The sequence below is a fragment of the Miniopterus schreibersii genome (genome assembly GCF_964146895.1).
Source record: "Miniopterus schreibersii genome assembly, chromosome: 7".
NCBI classification, from domain to species: Eukaryota; Metazoa; Chordata; class Mammalia; order Chiroptera; family Miniopteridae; genus Miniopterus; species Miniopterus schreibersii.
Genome location: NC_138108.1, coordinates 3,592,966 through 3,609,451, shown reverse-complemented (window position 1 = coordinate 3,609,451; position 16,486 = coordinate 3,592,966). Strand labels below are relative to the sequence as shown.

The 16,486-nt window shown below is 50.4% G+C and overlaps 1 protein-coding gene across 1 annotated transcript in view; it reads left to right on the top strand.

Moving 5' to 3' along the window:
• INPP5D (inositol polyphosphate-5-phosphatase D) overlaps positions 1–16,486 on the top strand; it is an 82,046-nt gene that overhangs the window by 42,156 nt on the left and 23,404 nt on the right. Inside the window, exons 5-10 of the mRNA XM_081142005.1 lie at positions 2,428–2,568; positions 8,579–8,666; positions 11,198–11,278; positions 11,417–11,488; positions 12,509–12,632; positions 14,734–14,840. Coding sequence (XP_080998131.1) covers positions 2,428–2,568; positions 8,579–8,666; positions 11,198–11,278; positions 11,417–11,488; positions 12,509–12,632; positions 14,734–14,840 — 613 coding nt within the window. The remainder of the gene's footprint in view (positions 1–2,427; positions 2,569–8,578; positions 8,667–11,197; positions 11,279–11,416; positions 11,489–12,508; positions 12,633–14,733; positions 14,841–16,486) is intronic.

Sequence of the window (16,486 nt, the reverse complement as noted above, 5' to 3'; positions counted from 1 at the left end):
GAGGGGAATGTGTCCCCAGTGCCCAGCATGCTGCCTAGTATATGAATTACTAAGTTAGTACCCAGTAACTTCCATGCATTAATAATTTAGAAACATTTTTGTTTCTTTGTGAGAAAAGGGCCCCCAAAGAATACCCCAGTGGCAGGCTGCTGCGACATCTCAGACTAGAAAGATCAGCTTGAGGCGGCCAGGGCCGCTCACCTACCACCTGACCTGGCAAAACACAAAGGAAATGCCTAGAGGTACACACAAGGACGTCTGCTAAGATACCTGGTGTTTTCTGTTTCCACCCGACACATCCCCTGCTGCTCCTCCCGGCCCACTGGGCTGTATGCTCTGCCCACTCCGAGTTACCCGTGCTATTTATCATTTGGCTAAATCTCCAGTGCTTTGAACATGGTGATACATTACCCTGAAACATTTGTCCAAATAACAAATGCTTGTTAAGATATTCAGTGCACAGCCCATTGTTTGTCTCCTTGAGTTTGCATTTCTCTCCAGGTTTAGATGCTAAATGCAGTGACTTCCGTGGGGAAATAGGCAGGGAGCCCAGTGGTGCCACCATCTGCCCAATCCTCCCGAGTCTCCCAAATCTACTGTCTCCGTCTCCTCTCCGGTGCCTCCTCTCTGGGGACAGGTGTGCTCTTGGGCCCGGGGCCCAGTGGGGCAGGACAGCGTATGCAGCCGAGCTTCGGTGCAGCCTTGAGAGGCGTGGGGTGGGTGGGGGGGGCTTGTGAGCAGGTGGGGGGCATGCTCTCTGGTTTTGCTTCTCAGCTAGCATGTGGCAGTAGAACCTCCCTAAAACTTCCGCTTGGAGTTGGGGATGAGTAAATGGCGGATGGTGGAAGGACCCTGGTCACACGGTTCTCTTCTGGGTCATGAAAAACTGAGATTAGATTCTTCCCTGTGTTTTGAAGTTAATCTATTTTGTAAAATAGCTCTGACAGAGGACTGCCTTGAGGTTATTCTTAATTATAGGACGACCTGCACAGCCTTTTGTGCAAGTTAATTAGATCTAATCCATTAGGTCATGGTTAACACAAGACCGCGGAGTAAGATAACCTCTAATCAGCAGTTTCCATCTTACGTCAACACTTTTCTACAACAAACATTTTAACAAATACAGCTTCCTATAGCAAGGATTTGTGGTCTTGAAGTTATAAGTCAGTAGTCATCAGAACAGTTAAAATACATATCTTAATACCGTAGGAGGTTTTTATCACGTCAAGACTCAGAGTAAGTACAGATTAAACTTAAATGTTACAACGACTGGTACGTAAACAGTTGCTGACTTCTCCAACTCGAGGAGTCAGAGTGGCTAAATTCACTCCTTTCTGATCTTAGGGGCAACGGCTTTTCACTCTTTCAAGGATCCTACCAAAAAAACCCACCAAAAAAACCCCCAAAATCCCAAACAAAACTGTGACCTGCAGTTTTGACTGGATTACCCGTCAAGGCTGGAACAAAGGTTTTCAAGGCTTGCAATAATTTTTTCACACAGGCCAATGAGCATCCTTGGACCTCGGTTTCCTCATCTGTGAAACAGGAATAGTAAGACCTGCCTTGTGACATTGATCTGGGGATTAAAGGAGAAACTGAGCATAAAGTGCTTAGCAGAGTGGCTGGATATTGTCCTCAGGAAATATTTGCTGGGATTAATTTTTATTATTACAGGAACCAAGATCGAAAAGTGATCTAAAAAAAAAAAGGGTGCTGGGACATAGAATATAGAAGTGTGATCAGTCCTAGGGGACAGCCTGGTGCCATGCGGCCGGGGCTCTCCGCTGCCAGGCCATCGTGTTCAATGAGCCCGTCCGACCTGCAGTCTGTGAAGGGGCTGGATCAGACCCCGGAGGAGGCCACGGGCAGGACACCTGGGCTGCCACTACCACATGCCCAGCCCCATCTCTCATCACAGAGACTTCCTTCCCCACGGAGCCTGGAATGGCTGGGAGGGAGCCTGGAATGACTGGGAACCTCCCGCCACAGGCCTGCAGGCGGCCTCTGGCTGTGAATTCTCAGTTGGCACATGAGCGAGGCCCACCTGCCGCGAGCTAGAGCCTTGCCCAGCCCTCAGGTCCCGCCTTTAGGAATAGGCGAAGTAGGGAACAACCCCAGTGGACGTTTCCCAAGCTGTTTTCACCTTCTTTTTAGGGGATAACATCTCCCAGTATCTCTCCCTTCCAATTACTGGCTTAGGGGAAAGCCTTTATGCGCCGGTTACCAGGGCCCCTCCCTGGCCAAACCCTTCATCTCTCTGCAACCTGCTTCTCTGCCCTCCGGGAGACTAGGGGACTGTCCAGGCGCCCAGAGGGTGCCCCGAAGGACCTAGTCTAGCAGGAGACTCTGAGAACGCGGATTTCTTCTCCTTAGTCCTGGTGTTTGCGGCCTAAGGGACAGGACAAGCATTTTGTTTCTCTTTTTCAGGCTCCCGGAAGAGCACCTGAAAGCCATCCAGGACTATTTAAGCACGCAGCTCGCCCTGGACGCCGACTTCGTGAAGACGGGCTCCAGCAGCCTCCCCAACCTGAAGAAACTGACGGTGCTGCTGTGCAGGGAGCTCTACGGGTAACGGCCGGCGGGCGGGGGCAGGACGCGGGGTGGACGCGGGGCAGGACGCGGGGCAGATGCGGGGCAGGACGCGGGGCAGGACGCGGGGCAGGATGCGGGGCGGATGCGGGGCAGACGCGGGGCAGGACGCGGGGCAGCTCCCGGGCCCGGCTCCCTCTGGCCACGCAGACCCGCCGCTGCACTCGGGACAGTTGGGCAGCTGCCTTAGGGATCTCCATGGTTATTTCAGGCTTTGTTTTCGTGGCATTTGAACTATAGCGCTGTTTTGGTTTTTCGTGCGTGTTTTTTAACTGAAGTTCGTTTGAGGCGGGTCGCTATGGGGAGGGGCGGCAGGACTTTCTGCGGGCCTTTCACACTTGCTCAGGGTCCAGCATGTAAAGCCCTCGGGGCTGGTCTTCCTTCTTGCAGCAGTGGGCACATTGGACAAGCACATAGGACACCAGGGGAACTAGATGAAAGCCAGCCCCCTTTCTGTGTGGGTGGTGATGGCCCAAGGTGGCCAGAGATGGCAGTTTTCAGCCATTCACCAAAATATCAATTTTCTGATATTGAATTCATCGAATGACCAATTGGTAAAAATTCCAATTTCATTTAGATTTTTTAAAAATTTTATGTTTTAATTTCATTCACATAAAATTAATTTGAAGTTTAATTACATTTTAATTGTTAGAGGTGCAAAATTCAGGCTGATCTGCCATCTGAAAAAACTTAGCAGAAGAATCCTTTTAATGCTGTTTTAAAAGCTTGAAAAATAGAAAATAAAAACATCTGAAAGAAATCACAAGGAGCCAAAGCAATCCCATCATAAATGAAAAGTCAACATTTTGGTTGGAAAAAATCGCATTTCGTGTGGGTGAGGTTTTTTTTTTTTTTTTTTTGGCCTATACTGATTTTTATTATATTACAGATACAGCAGTTTCGAAACTCTCTTGTCAGCTTCTCTGATGCATTTCCATCTTAGCTTAGTAACTATGCAACAAAGAATCTTTCATCATCAGTAATCAAACTGAACTTTCCTCTTCAAGATCTTAAAAGTACAATCCGTACATTTGGTAAATTTAACCAATAATTTCTTTGACAAATCGAGCACTCAGCAGACTGGCCCGTCAGGTTTAATTTCAATGAATTGGCTTTCCACTAATCCGGTTTCCAACAGGACCTAGAGCCGTCATTTATACTTTCCCACATAGAGATACTTTTCTACTGGAAGCTGTTGCTATTCATTTATCACCAGGGAAAACTTATACGCATGACACTTTCTTTTTAACAAACAATTTCATGACTGGTGACATTTTATTTCGGCTCCAGTGGAGTTCCCGTTCTTTGCTGCTTCTCTGTCCAGAAGAAAATATACCTTTAAGTTTCTCCACTAAGCTTCTCCAGTCACTCGGCCCGTGGGCCATGTCCCCGACACCTCACTGCTACCTGGGTCCTGGCACCTCACCTTATGGGGCAGCAGCTGCCCCAAGGTGCCTGCTTCCCCTGGTGCATTGTGCTGGCGGAAAACGCTTGCTTTGGCTTCTAGCTGTTCCCCGCGTTTATTTACGGAGCAGTCACCTTCCAGTTAGAATTAGAGACACTATGATGCCCCCCCCATCTGTCTTCACCTTCATAGGCAAAATAATAGCAGACTTGGAGAATGGTTAACTGAGAGATGGAATTTTAGAAAATCTTAGGAATAAAATTATGTTTTCCATCTCCCTGCCACCCCTGCTGGTGCTGTTCCATGAAACTAACTATAAACTTGTAGTTTTTAAGACGCTTTGGTTGGAACAGGTCTTCAGTCATTCAGTTCAATTCATTCATTCATTTATTCATTCACAGGGATGTCTGGAAGACAGCGTCTGATCTCTGTTCTGGGTGCTGGGTTACAGCAATAAACATAACGCGCAGGTTCCTGCTCTTTAGGCCTTGTTGGAACTGACAGTGTAGTGAGGAGCGCAATAGTAGATTAAGCCTGTAAATAAACGAGATAATTTTAGTAGGCATCATGATGAAATAAAACAGGAGAAGTGATGGAGAGACATTGAGGGGGAGAGGTGCCAGAGTCCTTGGGGGGGTCAAGGAAACCTCTCCGAGGCTGCGACAGAGCTGGCATCTTGGTGACAAGAGGGAGCTAGCCACCCAGTGATTCGGCAGAGGGGTGTCAAGTACAAAGGTCCTGAGGCAGGAATGAGGCAGGCCTCCAAAGAACAGACAGAAGGGCTGTGCGGCTGGAACTCAATGAGAGAAAGAGCATAGGTCAGGGAGAGGCAGGCATGGGGTGGCCAGATGCAGCAAATAAAACACAGGATGCCCAGCTCAATTTGGATCTTAGATAAACCACAAATGCTTTTTTAGTATAAGTATATAGCATGCAATATTGAGATATACTTATGCTAGCAGATTATCCATTGCGTATCTGCAATTCAAGTTCAACTGGACATCCTGTGATTTATCTGGCAGTGCTGGGCAGAGCCACGCACGTCCACCTCACAAGGCCCTACAGAGATTTTAGAGGACTGTGGCGGGACCTGAGTCGGGCCTGAATGGGTCCCAGGGGGCAGACCCAGAGCAAGAGGCCAGGGGGAGCTGCTGCGGCTGTGGCGTGATGGTGGCCCGCGAAGGACGCAAGCAGAGGCAGGCGGCTCTGTCTGTCTGCTTCCTGCTGGGACCCGGGCTGGAGACAGTGCCTGGCAACAGAAACAGCTGATAGACGTTAGTTAAATAACCAAAGGGCTTGGAGGGGTGTGGGCACCGAGAGCTGGTGTGCCCTGGTGTGTGGGTGGGTGGCAGAGCTGCCTGATTGGATGCAGAGTGAGGAATAGACCATGAGGGGGACCCCTAGGTTTTTGGGGGGAGCAGCTGAGTGGATGGTGGTACCAGTTACTGGAAAGGTAGAAGTCAATGTGGAGGGGTTGGGGTTGGGGTGGGGGGTCTTTCTCTGGGCTACTGTCGGCTTGGGGTGCTATGAGGCATGCCGCCATCTGAGCCGTCAACCAAGGGTTTATGCTAGAAGTTAGAGCCCGGGAGACCTCACGGCTGGGGGTACATTGGGACTCATTGGCATACAGTTGGCACTTAAAGCTGGGAGACAGTGGGGTAAGGTCACTGCAAGAAGGGGACACAGGCTGGACGTTTAGCCGTGAGGTGCAGGAGGACGTGCCGGAAAGGCGTCTGAGGGTGATACCAAAGGTGACCAGGTTCGTCCACTCTCACCACCTGGCACAACACCGACGCCCTGAATGGGAAGGTGGCAGGGAGCTGAGGCCTGAGCAGCAGGGCGAGAGCCTCCGCCGCCAAAAGTCGTTAGGGTGTCAGGACCCGGGTATGAAATGAAGAACTTCGGCAGCTCCAGGAAGATCTGCAACCCCAGGTTAGGTTTTCTAGAACGAGACAGGGACTTATCCAAAGAAAAAAGAGAAATAAAGAGTAAAGTCCCCAGAGTCTGGAAATACTTGGTAACCCTTGAAATGGAGAAATGCAAGTGGAATTTTAAAATAAAATGTCAGCGTGTGGAAACAGTAAGTGGGCACGGGGTAAAGATTTTAATAAACAAAAGCAAAACAGAAATACTTCACCATCATTGTAACTGCTTCACTGAAGGCTGGAAAAACGAAGGCTTAATTTGACAATCAAATTTGAAAATCAAATCACAAAACAGCCCAGTGTCAGGGGAATATGTAGAGAAAACTCAGAGGGCTAAGTAAGCAGGTGCAAAGGGTGCAGGGTAAAAAACTGAGCCTTTGCAAACAGGGCCCAGAGGTTCCACTTCCAGCGGGTAGGATGGGCTCTGGAAGAAGCAGGAAAACGCGAGGCATAACTGACGACTAGATGTATGAAAGAAGCATTTTCCCCCCCAGGCTTTTAAAGGAGCTAAATCCAGGAATTAAGAAACCTCACAAAGATGCAATTAACAGAACAACCAAATAGCAATCCCTACACCTCTTCTTATAATGTTTCTAAGCCTCAAGGGAAGGCGACTGCAGAAAGTAAATACTTAGGAACAGCCACATTGCTTTCAAAAATTATAATATTTAAAATTTTTCATGCTCTCTGACAATACAGTAGAAATTCTGAAGCAGTATCTCCAAGGAGAACGCTACTGACCTGGGGTTAACTCAACCTAGATGTCATTCAAGGTCAATAGCACTGATCATGTGCCTCTGCTTCAGAAAGGATCCAACAATTTCACACACACCCCCACCCCGAATTTTTGAGTGCTGGTGGTCCTAAAAACAAGAACCAGCAGCTTACTGAGCAGCTGGATATGACTACACCCGAAGAGAAGTGTTCATCTCTGACTCCCAGAACACAGAAATAAATTAAAACAGAAATAAATAGCAGAACTAGCCACAACCACCCGACCATCTAGATTTGTTTAGATCATTTCCTAAATCACAGCTGAGTTAAGGAAGAAAGTGACACAGTGATAGCTTCCCTGGGTAGGTGTGGGGCACAGAGTGCAGCAGGTCCACAAAGCACCCATGCAACACGTAACTTTCAGAAGAGTGAGAGGCCTCCCTGGCTGGTGTGGCTCAGTGGGTGAGTGCCCTCCCACGCTCCAAAAGGTCACTGGCTCTGTTCCCGGTCGGGGCCCATGCCGGCGAGATCTCCAGCAGGGAGCGTGCAGGAGGCAACCGATAGATGTTTCTCTCTCTCTCTTCCTCTCTCAAAATCAATAGAAACATATTTTCAAAAAAGAAAAGGAAAGAGTGAGAGACCAATTTAAAAGGAGCAAATTATCACTCACTAGTAAATACTGATGATAAATTGTTGACTAAGGTAAACAAAAAACTACCAAGGAAAAGATGAAAAATAGAACCATAAAAAATTACAAATCACTTTATAATGAAATCCAGCCCACCTAGGATGAAAATTACAGAGTGGGGGGAAAAATACAACAGCTACGTTAAATAAAAAGCAAAACAATATGTGAAGAGTTGTTACCAATGTATAAAAGTACCAACAAAATTCCCAACAGAAAACTGACAAAGGACATGAACAGTTTGTACGAAGAGAAATAGGGTTGCAATCAACCTTGTAGAAAAATACTTAATGACATTAGAAATGAAAGATATGCGAATCAATTCATTAGTATTGAAATGCGATGTTGAGAGAGAGAGAAAAGAAAATAGTGGAAGGACTTCAGGCAGCAGCGCATCTGGGCTGGGACAGTGTCGATGGCCCTGCCGTTGGTACCATCTCTCAGGGGCTTGGCAATATTGATGGGGAGCCGTAATCTCTGTTTATCCTTAAGTTGTCATTGAAAATAAGACAGGAAAAGCTATATGCACAGAGCTGTTCAAAGCAGCCTTTATTTAGGATCGCCAAGATCTCAAAATAACCCAAATATCTACAACCAACTTCCTCCATTATTTGGAAACCTCTAGAATGTTAAATATGCAAAAACATGAACAGTTTTTGGTGAAGCGAGTGAAAAATAGACATCAAAATTGTCTGCCCACCATGCTTAAAACAATATGGAAATAGTTGAAAAAGATGAGATGGGAACGAAGAATCCATAGAGCCCCAGTACTGGCTGGTCAAGGGATCAGACCAAGGAAAACCTCTCTCGAGTCCACGGAGCTTGGAGGGGGCACTCGCGCCAGGAGGCACAGACTGGCAGCCCAGGAAGCCCCTGGGGCACGCGTTTAAAATGCAGATTCTGGACCAAATCAGGCTGGGGCCCTGAAATTTGCATTTTTAACACTTGGGCATAGGTGCAATTTTTATCTACAGTAAATGTTGGAACCTTGGGCTACTAAGTGATTTCAAAGTAGTTTTGTGATTCTAGATCCAAATTTTCTACAGGCCAGAGGTAAATCAGGTCTGCAAATCCAGGCTCCAGTTTGGGGGTGTGGGATGGGGAGGAGTGGAGGTCTGGGGGGGTTGGGCAGGCCTGGATCTTCTCCCAGGCTTGTTCTTCTGGAAGGATTCTTGCCTTCACCAGATGGGGCTCCAGATGGAGCAGGGATGCCTCTGCTGGTCCTCACTAACCTGTGACCTTCGCCTTGTCCCCCCACAGAGAAGTGCTTCGGACCCTTCCCTCCCTGGAGTCTCTGCAGAGGTTGTTTGACCAGCAGCTCTCCCCGGGCCTCCGTCCTCGGGCTCAGGTAAAGGCCTGGGGGTTGGAAAGATGAGTTTGATAAACTGGGGGGGGGTGGGGGGGGGATCGAGGTAGCCAGTGTCCTGAAGGCTCTGAAGGGAACCCCACCCTACCCCACCCGGACTTTGCTGGACCACCAGAGTATGCTGTGGGGTGAAGGGTGAGAACCACAGAGCTCTGTCCCCCTCCCCCCCTTGCCCTTAGGTGGGCGAGGCAAGATGGGGACCCCTGGACCCCCGTGTGGAATTTATTTGAGAACTGCCGGTGGGGTACAAAATGTAACATTATTAAAACGGCTGCTGGCCCGAAGGTTGGGGAAAGACCTGGGTCCGCCCTGTGTGAGAAAGGAGAGTCATTAATCTTGGAACCCACGCCCTCCTTTGAAAAGTCAACTGAAAAGCCAAGTGAAGTATCTCGCCAGTTTGTTCAGACCCGCAGGTGGCACTCAGACCAATTTGCCCACTTCTGGGCGGATGCTGTGAATTTTGCCCTCAACTGCCAGGCTGGTGACATTTGGGGCTGGATCGTTTCTTTATTGTGGGGGACTGTCCTGTGCACTGTTGTTTTTTAACACATTCTGGCCTCTACCCATGGGACACCATTAGCATTCCCCAGTTGTGACAACCCCAATGTCTCCGGATTTGTCAAATGTCTCCTGGGGGCAAAACTGCCACCAGCCGAGAACCGCTGGGCCAGGTCTGCATTCAGATCTCAGGGGCACACCGGCTGTGTCACCTTGGACCAGCTGACTCACCACTTTGACTCAACTTACCCATCTGCAGAATAAGGATTATAAGAATCAATACACATGCAGCTTCGATGAGTGAATATGTTAAAATACGCTGCCCACAGCGTGAGAACTCATCCGGTCCTCGTGTGCGTCCCGCCGAGGAAGAGCCAGACATACGGACAAAGCTCCAGCGTTGTTCTCACGCCTCCCGGCCCAAGAACTCGCCCCCCGTTTGTCGGGAACTTCATTTATAGTTTGTTTTTGCCAAACCTGCTCCAAAAGACCCAGATTCAGCAAGGGAGGGGGGAAGTCACCAGCCTAAAACTGCCAGGTGACTGTCCCAGGGAGCAAGCTGGTAGTTTTTCAAGCATCCCAGAGGGAGCATGAGGGGTGGAAACCGGTTATCTTCTCAGGCTTTCGTGAGCAAGCCCTTAGAGCAAGGGGATCCCGAACTGTCTCATCCAGTGACTAACGCAGTTGGAGAAAGTGTTGACAGATGTGATGCTGCTGCTGATAGTGTGTCGGGTGATGGCTAGTGGTTGGAGGTGATAGTGATGGTGCGATGGAGGTGACAGTGGCCGTGGTGGGGAGGGGACTGGTGGCAGTGCTGCAGGTGGCAGTGACGGAAGTGATGGTTGGTTGCTCATGGCAGAAATAGTCTGTAACGTGGCTGGGTGGAAAATTGAGGTCAAAAGCAAGCGTAGCCTGGCTGACTTGTCAAGCAAGGGGTGGGGTCACGAGACGTCACCTGGTTGGCGATAACCCTCATTCTGTTCTGCTTGGTATTCAGGTTAACCATGCACGTGTCTGCTTTTCTCAGCCTACATCAGGAGGGCCGGGGGTGTCTTATTAACCCTATGCCTCCAGCTCCTGGCAGCCCGTCTGGCACAGAATAGATGCTTTAGAAATGTTTGTTCTGGGGATAAATGCTTGAGACCGTGGACTTGGTGCCAGGCCAACGGGATTCGAGTCCTGCTCTGCTGTTACTAGCTGTGTGACTCCCGACAAGTAACGTCAGCTCTCTGGGCCCCACGTATGCCTTGAACAACTGCACTGAGCACCTTCCCTGGCTGGCCACTGTTCCGAGCACCAAGGCGGCAGCACCGAACAGAGCACGCACGGTCCCAGTTCTCGCGGAGCTTGCTTTCCAGCAGGGGGAACACACAGGGGACAAATAAATGACCGTGGTGGCTGACAGGCAACAGAGCGGGGTGATCTGATAGGGGCGGCCTGGCGGCTACTTGAGTGTGGTCAGGGAAGACCTCTCCGTGGATCTGAGACCTGAGTGACTGGGGGCGGCCTTCCCAGGTGGAATCATGTCCCTGGGTGTTCCTCGGGAGGTGTCGCTCAAGGCCATGGGCGGATTGGAAGTGAGGCTGAGCGGGGCTGGGGCTGGGGGTTGGATCACACGGCCTTGGGGCAGGGCAAGGAGTTGGGATAACTTTCCCAAGCGCGGGAAGCAGCGAGCCTGGGGCTGTGGGCAGCGGGTGGCTCTGTTTGGGGAGCAGAGCGGGAGCAGCGATGCAGTAGGTGTAGGAGGAGGAAGGTAACGCTCAAGGCCGAGCGAGGAGTTTCGTTGGAGCAAATGGGTGGGTGAGGGGGAAGCTCTGGAAGAAGCAGGTTTGTAGGGGAGAAAAAATGGCCTGATACATCTGAGGTGACTTCTTCACCTGCAAAGGGGGATAGTAACAGTGCCTCCGGGTCGCTGGGGGGATGAACTGAGATGAGGCATGGAAGGCGCTCGGAGTTCACCTCTCGGTGGCCGGCGCTCAGTGGACGTGCCCTTCTTTGCTCATCTCATCTCCCAGGTGCCTGGTGAGGCCAATCCGATCAGCATGGTGACCAAGCTCAGCCAACTGACAAGTCTGCTGTCCTCTATTGAAGAGAAGGTACTTGGGGGGGGGTCCCCTCTTCTCCCAGGGAGTGCCCAGCCGTGCAGGCTCTGCGCCCCCTTGGGCTCTGCCCCAGAGGATGCTGTCTTCCCCTCGCCTCCCAGCCTCAAGGGCTTTGTGCGTTTACGCCCCCAGGTCAAGGCCTTGCTCCACGAGGGACTCGAGTCTCCCCACCGGCGTTCTCTCATCCCTCCAGTCACCTTTGAGGTGAGTGGCTGTGCCCTTGTGCTTTGCAGTTTGGAGGCTGGGGGACATTCTGGTCCCTGTGGAAGGAGGGCTTTGGGCTCACCTGCGCAAGGTCAAGGAGCACAGCGACTGAGAGTGGCTGTCAGCGGGGCCACCTGCGGAGGTGCTTCAACGTTGGGATGGGTGTCCAAAGAACCTGTGGGACCTCCTTCATGGGGAGGTGCCCCAGGAAAGAGCCTCTCGGCCCAAGAGGACTTCAACTTTGTCCTTTCTAACGCGGGGTAGCGAGGGACATCAAATGGGGCCGCCAAACTGGCTGCAAAGTCCCTTAAGAGGGGATTAGGAGAAAGAGACAAATCCCACCATTTCCCTCGTAGTGAGGGGTTAGAATCCCTAGGCTCAGCCCAGAAATTTGTTTTTCTTAATTATCCCCAGAGATTCTGGTGCATCCATCTCAGCCCTGGTCCCACATTCAGAAACACAGAACGAGATGTCCCAAGATGTACCCCCCCTTCTCCCCAAAGTCCTTTCTAGCCCTGAAGATCCTGGGTTCGGATATATTTCTATCTTCTGAGCATGGCAATTGTCTCTCTCCTAATTTTTATCCGTCAATGTTCAATTGAAACAAGGCTTAAGCCTGATAATAAAACCCTTCCTGGAAATAGATGACATCAGATTAATGAGTGCTGTCAAACTAGGCAGTGAATGAACAATTTTCCAGTAGTTCATCTGTTTCCTCCCCCAAACCCGTTGGCAGAGCAGCTAATGTGCACACAGGGGACTGGCCAGGTTCCTTGCCACGTTTCAGCAATTCTCGAGACTCCCAGTGGAAACCTGGGTGTGTGGCGCTGGCGAGGGAGGCTTGGAAATAGAATCCAGGTGGCCCAGTATGGGACACTGAGGCTGGACTGGCCAAGGGCTGTCCAGCCACACAGACGAGGGCCTCGTGAAAGCCTGGACAGAGGCGAGATGACCGACATCTCTCCCCGCTCTCCCTCCCCTCCCTCCCCGCCCCCCTCCTGCTCCTTCTGCCCCTCACAGGTAAAGTCCGAGTCTCTGGCACTTCCCCAGAAACTGCAGCTCAAAGTGGACGTGGAGTGTGGGAAGCTGATCGTTAAGAAGTCCAAGGACGGTGCTGAGGACAAGTTCTATAGCCACAAGAAAAGTAAGACCCTCACGCCCGTAATGCTCTCATCTGCTGGTGCCCTTACTGATGTCCTGCCAGGCACATGCCACCCCTGTGCTAGGACACCCACCGCCCCCATCCTGCCTGTGGAACCCTCCACCCAGCTCTAGGCCCACCTCACGTGCCCCTGCCTTCCCGAGGCCTTCCCAGTCCATTCCGCCTCCTTCCTCCAAACCCGGGGGTAACGTGGCAGCTCTGTGATGGGTTCCTCCCCACTGGGGGCCAGGCTCATGCACAGTCACCTCCCAGGGCCTGGTCCAGGGCCGTGCGTGTGTAAGGACTGTGGCCTGAATCAGGCAGCATCTTTAAGTGTAACAGAGACTCGGAGAGAGTTTCAAGTGCATGGGCTCTGGACCCAAACTGTCCAAATTTCACATCCCCACTCTGCCTCTTAGCAGCTGTGTGACCTTGGACAACTTAACCACACTGGGCCTCAGTTTCCTCCTCTGTAAAATGATTATGATGAGAATTAAGTGGATAATCTGCATGTAAGTCTCCTTAGGAGAGAGCCTAGCCTGTAGGAGCCCCTCGGAGCACCTGAGGCTTTGCACCAGCAAGTAAACTCATCAGTAAAATGGGAGATGTTCGCACACCAGATGTTTACTGTGGGCCAGGTGCTGGGGATCCAGGGCCTTTCCTTGCATGGAATTTACATTCCGGAGCACTGAGTGGCCCATAGACACTCAAATAAATACAGGGTGGGGCAGAAGTAGGATTACAATTGTTCATATGAAAAATAATACAATAATTAATGAATAGTAATTACACAAGAATATACTCTGTCCTGGCCAGGCGGGGCTCAGCGGTTGAGCATCAACCTAGGATCCAGGGGATTGCGGTTTGATTCCCGGTCAGGGCACAAGCCCGGGTTGAGGGCTTGATCCCCAGTCGGGGGCATGCAGGAGGCAGACAATCAACGACTTTCTCATCATTGATGTCTCTCTCTCTCCCTCTCCTTTCCTCTCTCTGAAATCAATAAAGATATATTAAATATATGTGCTGCCGAAGCGAGCACTAAAGATATATTAAAAATAAATAAATAAGTAAACTCTGTTTTGCATACACACAAGTGTAAACCTACTTTTGCCCACCCTGTATATCAATGTGCTGATTAAGCTACTGATTGAGGGCTGTGAAGGAAAACATCCAGAATAACAGGAGCAGAAGGCAGGGCAGAGGGGACAGAGCCTTGAGTTGCCAGCCCCGGTGGGGGGGCCGGCCAGTGACAGTCGCCGGTGTGGCCAGAGGTCAGTGGGAAGAGCAAGGCTGCTGCGAGTCCCCTGGAGGGGGCACCTCGGGGCCACACAGCGCTGGAGATCCCAGCAGAGTACGGAGAACACGGGAGGAGAGCACCCGAGCCTCCTGAGCTCCTTGGCCCCGGCGGCGGGGTGACAGTGCCGTACAGCGGCTCTTTCCGTGTGTGGCCGGTAGGCTCCTCTGAGGCACCTGAAAAACGCTGTGGACGCTCCCATCAAATCAGCTCCCGCCTCCACCCGGCAGCCTGTGTCCATTTCAGGAGCCCCTGAGGCCAAAGTCTCTCTGGTCTGTAGATAGTATCCTTCATCTTCAGGGTCTCAGAATCCACTTAGGAACATAACCAAGGGTGCCGGACTTAGCAAATGAAAATACAGGCCGCCCAGTGAAGTTTGGATTTCAGATAAACAGCACATGAAATGTTAGCGACGTATATCCCATGCGATACTTGGGACATACTTACAGTAAAATTAATGTTTTTCTGAAACCGAAACTTAGCCGGGCATCCTGTATTTTATCTGGCACCCCCTAGGTCTGATCAGTGTCTTTTGTTCTTAATAAAGAAGTTTGGGCATAGAAAATAACAAAGAAGGACATTATGGAAAAGTGATTTTGTAGAGAGTGAAGGTGAATGTTTTTTCATGAAACTTGTGTTGTAGTCACGCATACATGCAAATTTGTGTGCATGGGGGTCACCATGTAAAAACATATTTTTTCTGGAATCACAGGAAAGAAAGAAATGGACGCAAGCCAGAATTTAGTGGCCACTCTGTTCGTACTGGGTGGGAGTGGGTGAATGAATAAGTGAGCTTCCGTTTCTCTTAAGTCCTGCAGCTCATCAAGTCTCAGAAGTTTCTGAACAAGCTGGTGATTTTGGTGGAAACAGAGAAAGAGAAGACCCTGCGGAAGGAATACGTTTTTGCTGACTCCAAAGTAAGTGACAACAGACGATTAAGACAGCCAAAAGGAGAGAGAGGGTTGAGTGAGGGACACATGTTTCCCAAGCCTGGATCTGTGCCTCAGAAAGTTTGTACCGTGAGCTCACTCAGTTCTCACAACCCATTTCCCAGCTGGGAAAGCTGAGTCCAGGTTGGTGAGGGGGCGCGTTCCCCCAGCTGGATTCAAGCAGTCACAGCCCCATCGTCTCTTCCCTCCTCCACGCGGCCTGCCCGAGAGGATGCATCCTTTCCTGCCGTGTCTACCCAGCCCCGTGGGGAGGCCTTTAGCTTCTCTGGGCTGCACTCAGAAGCACGCTGGGCACCCCAGATTCAAATCTGAGTCCCAACCAGTGCTCTCTCCATTTCACGCAGCCCCACTCTGCAGAAGTGAGGTGCGTTCCAGGACTGGCTCCTGGAGTAAGGGGTGATGTGGGCCCATGGAAAGACTTAGGGTCTTTGGGAGTCACATGGGCCTCTGTACAGCCAGAGGCAGGGTTCTCTGCGACCTGACCTCACCTCTGACATGCCAGCCAGGGGCTGGAACCCACCATCGCAGCCCTAGCATTTATCTTCTAGCGTTTATCGTGTATGAGGCATTACACAAGGGGCTCCCAGAGCATTGAGTGTCAGCTGAACACATGCTGGCACCGTAGTAAGGCTGAGGCACAAGGGCTCCAAGTACAGGTTCACAGGGACAGCCCCCACCGAGTGCCCATGGGCAAGGTGGCAGGGCTGGGCTGGTGGGAGGTCTGGGGGAGGTCTGGGGGTGCCCAGAACTGGCCGAGAGGGTGGGGACAACTGGGAGGAGTGAGAGGGAAGGGCTGGGAGAAACAAGGGAGTAGGGGCCAGACAGGCGATGCAAGGCCTGGCTGGGCATCGTTCTGAGCATGGGGCAGAGGTCCAAAACCCAGTGCTGCCCGTTGCTGCAAGCCTACCCAGTGCTGCAAGCTCAGGAGGGTTGAGACACAGCAGTAAACTGAAGCACCGAATTTTGAGCTATTCCCTACTAAAGGCAGCTTTCCCGGATAACTAAACAAAGACTATTAAGGAGGCTCTGACAGCCTCCCTGTGTTCTTCTTAATTAGTTTCTTTAATTTAAATTTTCTTTCATTCCAGAAGTAATCTAGTTTCATTGGTGGAAAAGTTACAAATAAGCAAAAAGCTTAAAATAGAAACACCAGTATACCGCTAGTAAACCTTGGACGATATATTTCGGGATGGTTTTTGTGTTTTTCATATAAATGCAATGATGCTATTCATACTGTTTTGTCAATGGGGTTTTCGTACTTAACAATATATTCTGACCATCTATTAGTGTTGATAAAGCATTTCTACACCGCAGTTTCTGAGCCCTATGGTATTCTAGCATACGGATGACCCGCAATACCATTACGAAGTCATTTCCTAAGATTGGACATAAGGTTGTTTCTCATTTTTTCTGTATTGAAATGCGTGCTGCAGTTCCCGTGACACGGTTGGGTCTTAGTCTGGTTCCCAAATATTGTCCTAGAGTCTTGTCCTTGCCTCGGCCCCGCTGGGTCACAGAGAAGCCACTTTCTTTCTTTCTGTTTTAATGGTTTTTTTTAATCGATTTTAGAGAGAGAGAGAGATAGAAACATTGAGGTGAGCGTCATTGATCGG